This window comes from Aquila chrysaetos, chromosome 12 (assembly GCF_900496995.4).
Source record: "Aquila chrysaetos chrysaetos chromosome 12, bAquChr1.4, whole genome shotgun sequence".
Lineage (NCBI taxonomy): Eukaryota > Metazoa > Chordata > Aves > Accipitriformes > Accipitridae > Aquila > Aquila chrysaetos.
The window spans coordinates 17,571,457-17,588,119 of record NC_044015.1 but is presented as its reverse complement, the minus strand read 5'-3'; the positions used below and the strand labels follow the sequence as shown (position 1 = coordinate 17,588,119).

Genomic DNA, 16,663 nt, shown 5'->3' with positions numbered 1-16,663 from the left:
CAGCTGGCATGCAACATTTTAGTATGAAATTGTTATATTTTGACAAACTGAAAACACATTCTCGCACAGCTAAATCTTTGGCATCCGTAGCAGCAAACAGAGTTACTGTCCTGCGACACACGTGTGCACAGCAGAATATAGCTTCTGCATGACTGTCATTCAAACTACACTGGAGACATCATCATCATCATCCCACCAGGCTTCCAAACATGAATGCCAACTATCTCCTACAACTGCTAAAGGTGTAAATCAATGTTTTGTATGATAAAGAGATAGCTAAACAAAATAGTCAGTTAACAGCTGAGGGTTTCCCAAAACACTAGATCATGCCCTGGGAAAGGGTAAACACCTGACCTGCTAAATTCTGACACTGCACCTCTTCCTTACACAGGTACTTCCCTAACTTCATACTCCGAAAAATCTTCCAATTATCACAGCAAAAGAAAATTACCACTCTTGCAATTAAACAAAGTCAAACTATACCTAACATGTGCTATCAACGTTCATCAGATAACCCCACTGTCTGAGAAACCATCTCTATTTCTAGCACATTCCCAGGACAGCTATCCATCAGAAAATAGTCTGAAAAAACAAGTGACAAGTTTCCGTTCTCAGCAACATAACCAACTTCACTGCAGTGAGAATGGTTGATCATGGGCTACTAGCATCCAGCAATCCAGGGCAGCTAGTCTGCAGACAGAAAAAGTAATTGGCTCCTGTAGCAGTACATGCACTCTCAACTCTCTACTGCGCTGCAAGAACAGTGAGGCAAGATGCACTGCTAAGTCCACAAAAGCAACTCGTGCAGAAGTTTCTGACCTGCACCTGATCACGACCCAAGTTCAGAATGATGTGAATAACCCTCCATTAAGTGCTGCCCAGCCTCACAGACACCACTGAACATTTAGGGCAAGGCAGACTGTAATCACCAGCCCATGCCCCTATGTTCCTTCCAATTTCACTGCCATTACAACATGTCTAGAAATCCCCGAAGGCTGTCACTTCACTCTGTAGCCACCTCACACTGTAACACACTCAAGCTGCAGTCACATGGATTCTGCAATGGAGTTGCGGCTGCTTCACACAAGCAGGAGCAGCACTCTGGGCTAGCAAAGCTGCCAATGACTGAAGCTAAAATTGCTTCTACTCTTTAAGCCCTTAAAAAAGGGCAAGCTGTCCCATAATGCAGCACAAGCAAGTTAGTCAACCCCGGAGTACTGCAAATAAGTTCCAAAAAACCTCATTGCTAATATATTTTGGCATGGGGAGAAGAGGGAGGGTCTGCATCTCAGACCATGTGGAGAGCAGAAACTGCCTGACTCAATTTCACACAGTGAAGCCCAAAATATGCACCACTGGTGAAACAACAGAATGATAATCAATGAGATTTCAAACAAGTCTAAACACACCTCCAGCTACTGCAATGAGCAATTTAGATATGCATCAGTTGCTTGGAAAGAAGTGACTATCCCTGTATTTTGACTGTCCTGTAAAAAACAAGTATGTTTAAGGACAAAGAATTCACTGTTCCCAACTACAGAAATCTGAGATATCAATATGAACTTCATACTGAAGTTTTAATATGTCTTATTTTACCTAGCTAATTATAGTATGGTTTGTTTTTTTTTTTATTTAAAGTTGAAAAAAATACACACACAAAGTGTGTTCTGAAAAGTGGGTGAAGTGCCTAAGTGACATTTTGTAGAATTCAAATTATTTTCCATCTATCTTGCGAAACCTGCAAACATATTTTCAACTTTTTAGATGAAAGCTTTCATGCTTGTTCCCAAAACATGATCAACTTCCTTAAGATCTGTATGACATATTCAGTTTAAAGTTTGCATTTTTTTTGGTGTGCTAAGATTATTTGCAGAAAAACTAAAAATAACTGCAGAAATGAAATAGACGTAGAAGTTTATTGCTGGTTTAAAAAACAAAACAAAACCCCACACCATTTTAGTGTCTTGATAACATCTCTTCTTACAAGCCTAATAACTTTATATTTAATCTTAAATAATATGCTAATTATTCTGTAAGATAATTCAAATTCTCATTTCAGCATCTTCAGCACAAACTTTACTAACTAGTTCTTTCTAGTGATTCATTATAATGTATTTTCTTGATTAATGCAATTAGTAGATTCTTCTTTATTCATGGCATTTTCTTTATCCAATATATCAATTGTTGCTTTAAAAAAACAAAAAAATCCCAAACCAAAAAAGTCCACAGAACAATTTTCACCCTGTCGCTGTCTGTGGTGGAGGAGAACCATGACTAATCGGAAAAGGGATCAAGCCTCAAACCTGCTTTACAACATATTTTTGTATTGCAAAAGGAGGTGGTATTACAAGGTAACAACAGGAGTTCTCATGAACTACCCTTAACCTTGGTAGCCACGTACTATCACCACGTTCCATAGTAGAGACTACAGACACCAACAAACAACAGGCCATGAGCAACTGGGAACTAGCACAATAGTTACTAATTATTTACTTGTAAAATCTTTGATGTAATAGTATCCAGCAGCCTAATTCACAGATATAGAAAATCAAGAATTTTTCCTTCTTTCACCATCCCTACACAGGGGTTACACAGCACTGATATATATATTCTAGTGCAAAACCAAATGTAAGTCAAATGCAAGTATTTCCCCCTCACTGATAATGTTTGCCTCTCAATATTACAACATGCCATATCCAAGAACTCTACCAGGCCATTAAAAGCTGTAAGGTAAGAAATCCTCAATTTTGGATCCTCCTACTTTTGACAATGGAGGTGGTACTGAAACATCTCCCTGTGACAGAGGTAATTAAAAAAAATAATTAAGGCCAAGTGGATTATATCTGTGTATGTACATACCTAAACACACAGACAGAGAGAACATGAGATACGTCTGATTTGTTTATGCGATTTGTAAATGCCAATGCACAGCTGGGTTTTGGGGTTTTTTTTGACATACAGCAGATTCTATGAATTCTATTAGAATCCATATGAATGCACTAAGTGATTTTCCTCAGCTGTCTACTAAATGGGGACAAAGAGAGTATTATTCACAGGTAACAAGGGATGGTAAAAAAGCTGGGCAGCAAGGATGTGGTTCATTAAGGGAAGAACTGAAGAATTCATTAAGGTGCACTGTAAGGCACAGCAGCTTTGTAGGTATTCTCTGATGTGCCAATAATGTCATAACAAATACTGAAGTAAACCAGCTAAGTAGTTTTCCCTCACATTAACATGGGTTTCAGTGTCATTCAAGCTGTGGTCATTTACAATTTCAAAAACATGCTTGATCCTTTCTACAAATCATACAAGCCTGGTACCGAAATACTCTTCTGCGTGTGCCTTCACATCTTCCAACAAACTTAGAACAGCATTCCAGCAAGAACACTGGAAACCAAAGCATGGTTTGTTTGTTTGTTTTAATAACACAACATAGTTATTTACTTTAGTTGCATGACAGGCAGCCATTCTGCTAGGAAGTTTCCATACCATTACATATAATTTATTTTTCAGGCAATTTTTAAAATACTTCTTTAAGAAGATGCTATATAACTGATATGCCCCACATTTAAACTCATACCACCCATGTAGTCTACCAAATCATTTCCTCCACCAGCAACATGAAGATGGAGCACATTGTGACACCTCATACATATTTAATAATAGCCTGATAGGATGTCATTAACATCAAACAGCAATCTAAGTTTGCTACATTAAACATGATCCCTGTGTTAAGAGGACAATCACAAAGTGCCTCCAAGATTGAGCCTGTAAGAAATACCCACCGACTTGGACAAGGTGTAATGTAGCCAATTGCACTGAAGAAGCCATTATTCACACATTGGGTTTAAAACTTTTTTTTTTAAAAAGGGGCGGGGGGGGAGGAAAAAGCTTCAATGGGTCATAAGACCAGACATGCCATCAGGCAATCTGTCACAGAGTACTCATATTAATAACTATTGTGTCAAAACTGAACTTTCAAAAGGAAAGACAAACCCTCCTTTATGTTTTATGAAATGTAAGCCCACAGAATTAATGAGATGAAGAAAAATATCAGGTTTGGATATAAATATTAACAGAATGCTGTCAACCTGTTTAGAACCAAATTTTGACTGTCCTACCTTACAATTATCAATCTAGAAGGGAGTATTCTTCAAAAGATCAAAAAAAAAAATCAGTATGAAAGTCATTAATGAAGAAATTAACATTCTCTATTCATGTAGGTCCTAAGCAAAACAGCAGAACTCTGTTCTGTGCTCAGCTTTTGCTGAGTGAATGCTAATTGACTGGCATTATTTGTTCCCAGAGTTACGCTGTGTTGACAACAATAATGTTGATGTGCACACAAGAAAATACACCAAAGGGACACACTAAAACCAAGACCCAGTGGAGAAAGGGTAGGGAAAGAGGGGAAGTAGTTGTCAGATAACAAATAAAGATTAAAAAGCTAGTTAAAAGTTAATATAATTTTCAGAATACAAAGTTTATACAATAGGTCTTGGATAAATTTTTCTGATTAGCTAATGAACAGGCATTTAAAAACTACACAAGAGAGCAATTAACCCATAATGCACAACCACATATGAGTAAGTTCACTGCATGTGATTTCAACTAAATATGAAATATATTTTCAGAATATTTGTTAGTCTCAGCATAAAGAAATATTTAACTAGACTGATAAAATGATGCAGTTATTTCCATTTTAACCTTCATTTTGTTTGCTAAAGTGGTTAGCAGTTGAAGTTCAAGGTCTAAAAGAAACTTGGCGTTATTATGCCAGCCCTTCTCTGATTTGGAACACAAAATACAACTGTGCCAAAAATCAGGAATGCTGTCAAAATGTATTGTTCTAAAGGGTGGTGACAGTGCTTTCCTTTACAGTTTTTTTTATTCTCCCCAGTGCTAAAGTAATTTCAGTCTAGTTATGTCCCCATCTGCACTTACATTCTGGGCAACAGTATTAAAAATACTTACATAAGCATCAATATTGGCCATACATAAAAAAAAGTCAGTCTAAACATTCCACTTTTCTCCACAGTCTTCACCCAGTGATGAGCACGCAGAATGAAAAGCTAAAGAAGTTGAATGTTATAAGCTTTTAATTTTTTTTAAAAAGTTAATTCCTACCTTTATCATTCTAGAGAGATCTCCAGCATCAGCTAATTCCAACACTATGTTCAGTTCATTGTCTTCAATGAATGAGGCATAATATTTAATTACATTTGGATGATTCAGTTGCTAAGAAAGAAGAATAATAATGCACATTTTAGCGTAGAGCACGTCTTATCTTTTAAGACTGACATATGAAACTTTCTTATTTAGGCAAACAACCTCTAATCTATTTCAGTATGATACAAAAAGTATATGCTTATGAGAAGCATCTACAGATAACCATTCTGCAAGAACATGATGGCATTTTAGGATCAACATGATGACTGAAGTCGCAATTTTAGAGGAATTTTGCTTCAATGTATCTATGCAATAGCATGCTAAACTGTTACCTGAAACAGTAAAGTCAATTTTTAAAATCAGTATTTTACAGTACACAGGACACAGTCGTTTAAATACTGTGGGTTTAGCAGAAACTTCTACTTGAAAAGTTACCCATTCTTCTATAGGATTTACTTCTCAATGTTAACTTTTAAAGCAATAAAGATTACAAAATTCCGTAAGTGAGGCTTATAAAAACTCTACACAGGCAACAGTGGACACCTCAAGTATATCTATGAAAAACTTAATATACTTTGATGATGGCTGCACATTTTTTTAAACAAATCTTTTACCTTAAGAAGATCTATTTCTTTGATGCAGTCAGCACGGGCTTTGGCATCCATTAAATCAAATATCTATGCACAAGAGATAAGACATTTTCATTAAGTGATAAAAATATAGAAAATTGAGTGATCATTATCATTATTTCATAGCATCCATAAAGCAACTTGAGTTACGCATTTCATGGCAAGACATAATATTGCAGTAAGAAATATTCCTAATGCTCTGATGTACTGATTTACTGCTATATTGATCCTTTTAGCCCCCTCGTAGGAAACAAGTCCATTTTAAGTACAAGTTTTCCAGTGATTTAATTGCCACCTCCGCATATCTGTTCAAACACACAGCAGTAATTCAGCACATTTCCTTCAAGTTGGTTCTAATCCAAATGTCAGCTTCCTCTCCCATTCCTGCCACGCCATTATCACAAACTGATTCTTTCTAGTACTGAGCATACCTTTTTTTTGCAGTCTCTTGCTACAGTCCTTTTCTATTCTAAATAATGCATACACTTCTACTCTCTCTCAGGATCAAAACTTCACTATCACCTCCAATTCCTTCTCTCCCACTTCCTTCCCCTCAACAAGCAAAGAAGTGATTTGGATTCTGTAATTTGTTTACTAGAGCACTTTTTTTCTAAGCCCTCATCTGTCACCTTGACTTTTACAGCCTTTTGCAGACAGACATATCTGCTCTTCATTTTTTCCCACCTCCCATCTGCTCCAAATTACTTTGCAATGTATCTCATTTTTGCCTCCTCCAGTTAACCACGTTACTCTCCACTAATTTAAATTTTTGCGTGGAGCAATTTTTTCCTGCCATTAGAGTCCTTGTCCATGTTCCACACACCTATATTTAATCTAATGTCTTTCTATTTTCACTTCCTTTTTTTAACCATCTTTGGGTTCCCTTCTCGCTTCACCTTCTCAGATGTGCATCTCCATACACTGCCACTGACTATTCCCCTTAGAAATGACCAAAATTTAAGTTTCTCAGGGAACCCTTCCTCTCTCAATCGCTATTACTTTCTGAATAAAAACAAACAAACAAACAAACTCCCCCAAAACACTCATCAACTTCTGTATGGTCTGCCTGTTACATTTTGAGTTATCCAGAAGAATAATAGAGGCATCCTGGCCTGTATCAGAAAATAGTGTGGCCAGCAGGAGCAGGGAGGCGATTGTTCCTCTGTACTCAGCACTGGTGAGGCCACACGTCGAGTACTGTGTTCAGTTTTGGGCCCCTCGCTACAGGAAAGACATTGAGGTGCTGGAGCGTGTCCAGAGAAGGGCAACCAAGTTGGTGAAGGGTCTGGAGAACAAGTCCTATGAGGAGCAGCTGAGGGAACTGGGGTTGTTTAACCTGGAGGAAAGGAGGCTGAGGGGAGACTTTATCACTCTCTACAACTACCTGAAAGGGGGTTGTAGTGAGGTGGGTGTTGGTCTGTCAGGTAGCTGGAGATAGGACGAAAGGAAATGGCCTCAAGTTGCAGCAGGGGAGGTTTAGATTGGACATTAGGAAAAATTTCTTCACTGAAAGGGTTGTCAAGCATTGGAACAGGCTTCCCAGGGAAGTGGTGGAGTCACCATCCCTGGAGGTATTCAAAAAACACGTAGACAAGGCACTTCAGGACATGGTTTAGTGGTTTAGTGGGCATGGTGGTGTTGGGATGACAGTTGACAATCTTAAAGGTCTTTTCCAACCTAAACAATTCTATGATTTATGAGATTAGCTTTTCTAGTTACATCTTTCCAATGCACATCATTACTTTCTAGATAGTCTCCAAGAAAAGATGTATTATGTGCTGTGAAGATCACTGGTACCTGGTTCTATCAGCTCAAAATGATCAAAAGCTCAACAGCTGACAACTTCCATTTCATATCTTGCCATCAACCCCAGAAAGAGAAATAAGGATTAACAGCACTTTGAGTACTGAATGCCTCCAAAGAGGTCATCTCTTAAACTGACCATGTAACTGTCCATGTAAATCACACCTTCTTTCATTCTCCCCAGCGAAGTTCAAACAAATCGGGAGGTCCACATATAATCTGCTAAACCTCATCTGTATTTTCTATGCCACTACGCACAACAAGTTTGTTATTCCTTTAATCAACTGAAAGGAGAAATCTAGAGACTTCATGCATGGAGCACAGTCCTCACAGAGCACACATGTGCTCTTGACTAGTCACTACTTCCCTTCAGACATCCAATCTTCTGTCTTCAGAGCTGGCATGAGAAAAAAAAAAACAGCCTCGAGTGGATACAAGATTCACTTTTTGATAAAAAGACAACTCTTAAGTCAAGAACTGAAATGCCAGACTTGTATACAGTAAGAAGAAAAGGAGGAGGAGGAAAGAAAGAAGAAAACAAAACTACTTACCAAGAACGAAAGGAAATAAACCGTGTCACAACTACTTGTATATTAACCAAGGATGATGGTAAATAAACAGACTGAGCTAGAAGCAATTATTCAAGGAAGAGGCTGGGGGACACTTAATAGAAACACAGCAGGGTAAATCACAAGAAAGGAATGCTAACACTAAGAAATAAAGCAATTTCAGATGTAGTAGAAGAAAAGAATTAGTAGTACATATGAAATTACAGGTACAAGTATTAAAAGTAAATAACACTGATGTGAAAGACAGAAAAGATGGTTTATGAATTAAGGTTGGGAACTTGGTAAAGGAGATTAAATAGCCTGCATCTGTTGTAGATCTCAACTCTGAATGAAAAACCATTGCTCTTTAATCGTTTTGACAATAGACTAAAGTCCTAGTGTTTGGTACAGTCATGAAGGACTGTAATGATTTTTCTAGGAAACACTTAGGAAAATTCTAAATATGAGAAGTAGCACATTAACTGAGGAAGTACTGGAAAGGCATGAGATCATAATTGTCTTTCCCTGTAAACTAAGAGAACAGCAAATTGAAAATTTTATACCCCCTCTCCCAAAAATAATCAATGAAAGTGTGTACCAGAGAGTAGGGAAGAAAGGGGAGAGCTATAGGGGCACATCTTGAAGCTTCACACTTTTGCTAAGTTCTAGATAATAGTGAGGTAAGAACATTCCTTATAAATGATACAGATTAGACATAGACAGAGAACTCCACTACAGAGTGGAGTCTCTGGAGACTACAGACAGAGAACACTGTAGAACCTAATCAAAGCTGCAGACAAAATTTTAGACTGAAAATTATACATAAGTTATCTACTCATAACATTTGGAGAAATTACCCAAAGCACAATTTCAAGATTCAAAACCAAAAGAGTTTCATTGTGTGAAAAACCAGGGCAGTTTGCACCTGTTAATGACTGTTCCAATATGCCAAGAGGCATCTTAGCTTACCTATACCAGAAGTATTTCCCTACACACCTAAACAAGCAAATTTTGTGAGCAAATTTTTTTATAAGCTATGCCTCTGGTAGGAACATAAATCAGTACCTCTCACAAAGGAATAACAAAACAACAAAAATAAAGCCCTAGACTCAGGACTGTGAAAGATCTAGGATCAAGGCATAGGAAAGAAAGACAAAATTTTGTTTGTGTATTCTGGCTAGTATTCCTAGTACTTCTAATTTGTTATTAAACAGCCTGGAGTAGACTAGACCAAGCAGCTGCTCTCAGGAAAGGACAGACTTAAGTTTTATAAACATGACTCCCTATACTTTTGCTACACTTCATACAACAGAGTGGCAAATTTGTCACAGCTTCAGCTAAACTGAATAATTCAAACGTTACCTGAATAAAATAAAGCAAGACAGAAAAACTGAGTCTTATTTGATCCTTATAAACACAGGCAACCTGCAGATTTACTATATATCATTTTTTAGGTTCTCCATTAGACTTTGGCCCAGATCTAACCTCAAAAGACTATAAACAGCATTTCCCAGAAATCCAGAATTTCAGTTTCACAGACACTAATGCCCTCCAACAGTAAGATTGGAAAAAACCCCACAACCCAAAACAGAGGGAAAAAAAAAAAATATCACCCAGTCCATGGCCTCTGAAAAACCTCTGTTCTATCATATCAGATTTAAACAGCTTACAGAGATTTTCTTTCTGAATAGATTATCTTTCCATTTTGCCAAACAGCTGCAGTTCAGATCAGAGGCCCCTAGTGTAATAAGCCATGTCAGCTCACACAAGGAGGCTACTGTAAACGCAATGAAAAAACATTGTGCGCTTCATCACCAGAAGATGACTCAACATTGAAGAACATCTTACACTGAAAAATGGAAGTCACAGTGAAAGATTTTAAGAGCTTAAGAACATCCTTTCAAATGCACATCAAAATTACACATGGCACCTGGCAGACCTCAGAATGCTTATTTTGCAGGAGCTGCTGCAGACCAGATGACCGCGCTGGAGAAGCTGTCCTTTGCTTGTGGTTTACTACAGACTGGCCGTTAACATAACAACCTGAAGCAATGTCAGTAGTTCCATTGCAACAGTAACAGCTTATAGCTTCGCAAGCAGACTAATGCCACCTTCAGCTACCACTACTCTGCAAACCAACCTGAAAGGTCAGTTTATGCTCCCCCCTCTCTTGAGCTGTTGCACACAGATCTATCTCACACAGACACAATTTGTAGCCCTGTAAAGACATGTATTGGGCTTGCATGGCAAGATTTTGGTAGCCAGCAGGCTACAGGGGTGGCTTCTGTGAGAAGCTGCCAGAAGCTTCCCCATGTCTGACAGACCCACCACTGGCCAAGGCCGATGCCATCAGTGACAGTGGTAGTGCCTCTGGGAGAACAGATTTAAGAAGGGGGGAAAAAACCTGCAAAGCAATTGCAGCCGGAGAGAGAAGTGAGAACATGTGAGAGAAACAACCCTGCAGACCCCCAGGTCAGTGAAGAAGGAGGGGGAGGAGATGCTCCAGGCGCCAGAGCAGAGATTCTCCTGCAGCCCGTGGGGAAGACCATGGTGAGGCAGGCTGTCCCCCTGCAGTTCATGGAGGTCCACGGTGGAGCAGATATCCACCTGCAGCCTGTGGAGGACCCCACGCCAGAGCAGATGGATGCCCGAAGGAAGCTGTGACCCTGTGGGAAGCCCATGCTGGAGCAGGCTGCTGGCAGGACCTGTGGCCCCGTGGAAAGAGGATCCCACAGAGCAGGTTTTCTGGCAGGACTTGTGACCCTGCGGGGGACCCACACTGGAGCAGTTCATGAAGAACTGCAGTCCATGGGAAGGATTCATGTTGGAGAAGTTCATGGAGAACTGTCTCCCATGGGAGGGACCCCATGCTGGAGCAGAGGAAGAGTATGAGGAGTCCTCCCCCTGAGGAGGAAGGAGCGGCAGAAACAATGTGTGATGAACTGACCGTAACCCCCATTCCCCATCCCCCTGTGCCACTGGTGGGGAGTAGGTAGAGAATTCGGGAGTAAATTTAAGCCCAGAAAGAAGGGAGGGATGGGGGGAAGGTGTTTTAAGATTTGGTTTTATTTCTCATTATCCTACTCTGATTTGATTGGTAATAAATTAAATTAATTTTCCCCAAATTGAGTCCATTTTGCCCATGACAGTAATTGGTGAGTGATCTCTCCCTGTCCTTATCTCGACTCACACGCCTTTTGTTATATTTTCCCTCCCCTGTCCAGCTAAGGCAGGGAGTGATAGAGCGGCTTTGGTGGGCACCTGGCATCCAGCCAGGGTCAACCCACCACAAGACAGTATTGCCACTGCTATTAGCAGGCCACAGGCCTCAGGCTGCCCCAGAAACATACCACCTAAGGACTTGCAACCTTTTGTCTGGACTTCTCTTGGCCCGCACTTATTTTTTGAGCTTGGCTTTAGCTGTAGTAGCACATGCCTTGCAGTTGAGTGACATAACTGTAATGAAGTCATTACAGTCAAATGACTTGTGTCTAACTTGTTTTTAGATTCAGCTCAGCTTTGTGCAACTGCACAGTCTTAAGGAAATTATAGCAGATATAATAAAGGTCTAACAAAACTGGAGTGATTAACATCCGTAAGCTTTTTGGATCAACACAAAGCATTAGCAACTGACTGCTTGAAAGCACCAAGCAAAATCCCACACAGAGCCACCACCAGGATCCTCTTCCCAGTAGAGCTCAGGACACTGATGATGCTCCATACATTGATTATTAGAAACTAGCAGCAATTAGACTGTAAGTGTTAGCATCACTGTAACTGGATAACAATAAAAACTGCTGCATTTTGATTTGACTGCTAGGGCATTAATTAGACTAACAATAACTTCTAATTCTTGACTCCACTTATGAGGTCAGGATCATAGGGTAACTCAGACTGGAGGTGTGTTTCTCTAGTCAGCACAAATTGAGCAGTGTAATACACTCTTATTTAAAATCCTAAATATTTTTCCCCAATTTCTATTTTCAAAGACTATGATAAGATTAACTTTTCTACAAAGGAATTACGTTTGCTGTGGAAAACCTAATAATAAGCAAAAATTATAGTAAATACTTTTATGATGTGCCAATTTTCTTGAAGAGTGTAATAAAAAAAAAATCTCATTTTGGTAAGCACTATACCTTAGTTAGCAATTACTGTGAAATTCCTGAAAACAATTAGGGAAAAAAAAAGTTGGGAGGGAAGGTTGATCTGCTTGAGGATAGGAAGGCTCTACAGAGGGATCTGGACAGGCTGGATGGATGGGCTGAGGCCAATTGTATGAGGTTCAACAAGGCCAAGTACCAGGTCCTGCACTTGGGTCACAACCACCCCATGCAGCACTACAGGCTTGGGGAAGAGTGGCTGGAAAGCTGCCCAGCAGAGAAAGACCTGGGGGTGCTGGTTGACAGCCAGCTGAATATGAGCCAGCAGTGTGCCCAGGTGGCCAAGAAGGCCAACGGCATCCTGGCCTCTATCAGAAATAGTGTGGCCAGCAGGAGCAGGGAGGTGATTGTTCCCCTGTACTCGGCACTGGTGAGGCCGCACCTCGAGTACTGTGTTCAGTTTTGGGCCCCTCACTACAGGAAAGACATTGAGGTGCTGGAGCGTGTTCAGAGAAGGGCAACCAAGTTGGTGAGGGGCCTGGAGCACAAGTCTCATGAGGAGCGGCTGAGGGAGCTGGGGCTGTTTAGCCTGGAGAAAAGGAGGCTGAGGGGAGACCTTATCGCTCCCTACAACTACCTGAAGGGGGGTTGTAGTGAGGTGGGTGCTGGTCTCTGTCCGGTGGCTGGAGATAGGACGAGAGGAAATGGCCTCAAGTTGCAGCAGGGGAGGTTTAGATTGGACATTAGGAAAAATTTCTTTACTAAAAGAGTTGTCAGGCCAGGGAAGTGGTTGAGTCTCTATCCCTGGAGGTATTCAAAAAGTGCATAGACAAGGCATTTCAGGACATGGTTTAGTGGGCATGGTTGACAGTTGGACTCGATCCTGAACGTCTTTTCTAACCTAAATGATTTTATGATAAATACAGCTGAAGAGACTTGAGAGCATTTTCAAAGCCCTTAGCAAATTTTCTTCCACTTAGCAAGAATGCTAAATGAAACAAAACTCCGTTTTTAGCTCTCACTTCTTTACCTCCTTTATATGCTATTGACTGCAGTAGGAAGAGTTGAAGGACAAGCATACGTTGATACTCCAAAATATTCCCCTCTGTGTGCTAAGCAACTAAGGGATCTCTAGCAACTTTGCATTGAATCACTTCTCCCGTACCTTCATGTGAGCGTAGATTAGTTTTATTCTTTCAGCATTCTAGAAGTATCAGTTTTAAGTACTGTCAAGAGGTACCAGTATTTTTATAGTTTCTAAGCTATTCCAAGATACAGAGCACGAACTGTTCCCTATGCAGAGGTGTAAACTAAACCAAGATTGCAACACATGAAATCAACTTCCTGAGTAAAGTTCTTACATATATGCTCACACACACAACCAGAGCTCCTAGAAAGCTCTGTGCATAGCAAGAAGGTTAGAAACAATTAACCACCAGATGGAAAACAACAGGCCTTAGCTTCTAAGTGTAGACTATTTGATGAATTACCAGCTATGAATTTAACCCATCATCTGAAGTAATGTGCCAAGTTGGGAATCTACTTGATTCCTCTTGCTCTAAAATCCATCACTTTTCCAAGTTTTCCTTTTCAGTATTGAAAATGATAAAGGTCTTTCTAACCTCACCACTTAAATGACAATTCAACCTATTTCTCTTTGAAATTCTGTATAAAACAAAAATACCAAAAAGTGTTTCCAAAGCAAAACACAATCATGATTGCTGTAACATAAACCTACAGACAAGTAAGCAAAATAAAGACTTCAATGCACATAAATATTAAGAAATATGATATTGAATAGCAACAAGCATTAGAGTATTTTGCCATCACAGCACTGCTGTGCTGAGACAATAGTGCTTCATAAAGTGTGAAATTACAAGTGCTTTCCTAAGATTAATTATCTCTAATTCAGGCTTGAAGTAGCAATGCACTGACAATGCACAATGAATAATAAATGTAAGTGTTAGATAAAAGGATTCATTGTCTGAATCTCTAACACAGGGGTCTCCAATTTTGGAATGAAAGGGAAAGAAAGGTGGAACAATGTAAGGCAAAAAAGTAATGAATCTGGAATTTTGTTGAAATATGCAGTTTCACATAGTATTTTAAATTTTGAGTAGCTAAGGTTTACTTAAAAAAATAGCTCAAAAAGTGAACTCACACAGCCTTACAGTCATTCAGTTCAGGTACTTACAACTCTTTTGCCCTTTAAGGATGTTTTGTGAGTGTTTATTCCAGTATCTACCAGTTGCTTACTTCCCCCTTGGAAGTGACCACTGGAGCACTCATTGCTCACAATGCCAGACCATACCTCAAGGTGTTGTTGATGGTTCTGTTTTAAGGATTACCTAGCATGGCAGTAGTAGAGACGTACTGCTTCTTCCTCAGGCATGATCTTTCAGTATAGTTTGGACCTCAGACTTAACATGTTAAGAAACGTACTTAGAAGCTCTTCAAACTTACACTGCTATGTTCATAGTTTATCTGTGGTTGATCTTTCCTGACATTTTTTTGACTCAAAGTGTAGTTTAGACATTTATGAAAGTGAAGTAATAAAGATTTGGGTTTTAATTCTGGTTTTATTTAGGTAATATTTCAACAGCATCTCAGAAACATAGTTCCATGGGAAAAGAGAGAGCCTAATTATTATAAATACCACTTCCCTAATTCCAAGAAGGCAAACCACGCATGGGACGATGAAGCACAAAGGGTACAACGAGAAGAAAAGACCCAACATAGTATTTTGTGTATTCTGCTGGTTAAATCACTCGAAAGAAACTGCCAATTAAACAGTTTTCACTCTGCTACATATCCTACTGGAAACCAAATCAAGAATACCAGTTCTTCGTGTCATCTGGACTCAGCAGCAACTACAAATTCAGAAGGAGTGGTTTCTGTCACCATCTGCTTGTCCTTTCTCCCACAGCATCTTACCACCACTTGCTTCTGCTCACATTTAGTTCCACAAACATACATTTTGTACACATTAATATAACATTTATCAATATTATACATATTTCAGCCAAATAAAATTTTAATAGCAGAAAATAAACATTCTTCTTGGAAAGCTTCGTAAGAACTCAAAACTGGCAATCCTTTTGGAACAAATAATGGCCCGAGATCCAGTAAGTCTTAAAGAGAGGATAACTGAAGAATTCTAAGTCACATCAGCCCTTGAAGGTAAAGACAAACATGGGGAACCACTGACCAAATACACATAAAGAGAGCAGCTATACACCCAACCCAGCCAGGAAAACAAAATGGGGAGAGGGTGGAACAGACATGACTTGCAAGATCAGAGAGGAAGGCATGTAGTAGTTAAGATGTGAGATGGAATGGGCAGAAGATGGGAAAGTAGAAGGAAGTCCAGATCTCAGTTATGTTACTTAACACAAAATACAGCATTTAGAGACATTGGCTCAATCTGGAAAAGTGGAAAGTGGTATCCATGCACAGGTCTAAAAGAGAGAGAATAGACCTCTCCCTCACAACAGAAAGAAGCATTCCTCCTGTTCTGTCCATGCTGAGCTTCCATTAATGAGGCATTAGAAAAAATGGCAGTATTTTAATTTGAAGAAAAGAAAACAGGACTGAAATTAAAAGCAAGCAGCACCATCACAGAGCAGATCCACAAGAGCTCCTCTGAAAAAGCAATCACTTTTCACCAAAAGACATCTACGAAAACAAATTTTATAGTGAAATTAAGTATTGTGACCATCTTTAACAAAAATATTTCTAGGGAATCTTAGGGAAGGTCACAGAAGCACAGTAACGATTAAGATGGTCTTCTGTCCAAATGGAAGAGCTTTAGATGTCAGCTATGCAAGCTGAAACGGCTGTACCAAATGCTCAGTGCTGCCACGAGCCTTTTGAACTCCAAGTAATATTTCATTGTATGCTTAGGAATATTTTTCCTTTACAGGTTCACCAAATCTCACTTTCCATTCAGATAATAGTCTCCTACATACATCCAGCCTTCATATGGAAAGTGCTTTTACAGATCACAGAACATAGCCCCTTCTGACATGCACTGGGCAATAACATTCAATGGAAAAACAACAGCTATGTTGGATACTTCAAGACAATCAGAACACTACCAGGATAAAGCCATTTGGGAGAGCCACAACTCTTTAACCCTATTTCCCACCAACCACCAAACATATTCTTAGAAATTTATTAAATTATTAAATAAAAATTAAACAAGAAAGCTTTTCTGCTATAGAAACTATTACCCACATACGAACAACATGATGTCTTCTTCATGAGTTGAAAAAAATCTTTTGTCAAATTGGGAAACCTGATGTGAGAATACAGCTATACATACTGACTTTTGAAATACTATTAAGAGTACACATGCTGTAATGCCTCTGTATTCTTAATGCAAGCATGGTTATAAAAATTTCATCATTAA

At 39.3% G+C, this 16,663-nt stretch overlaps 1 protein-coding gene across 15 annotated transcripts in view; it reads right to left on the bottom strand.

Moving 5' to 3' along the window:
* The window catches only part of NEK7 (NIMA related kinase 7), an 86,817-nt gene that overhangs the window by 47,204 nt on the left and 22,950 nt on the right, over window positions 1–16,663 (bottom strand). For all 15 annotated transcript variants that reach the window (XR_005933662.1, XR_003925958.2, XR_003925954.2 and 12 more), the window contains 2 exons: window positions 5,784–5,846; window positions 5,128–5,238 (listed from right to left, as the gene is read on the bottom strand). Coding sequence is in view for 7 of the 15 variants with exons in the window: in XM_041127729.1 (XP_040983663.1) it covers window positions 5,128–5,238; window positions 5,784–5,846 (174 nt within the window). In the remaining 8 variants the exon portion in view is untranslated. The remainder of the gene's footprint in view (window positions 1–5,127; window positions 5,239–5,783; window positions 5,847–16,663) is intronic.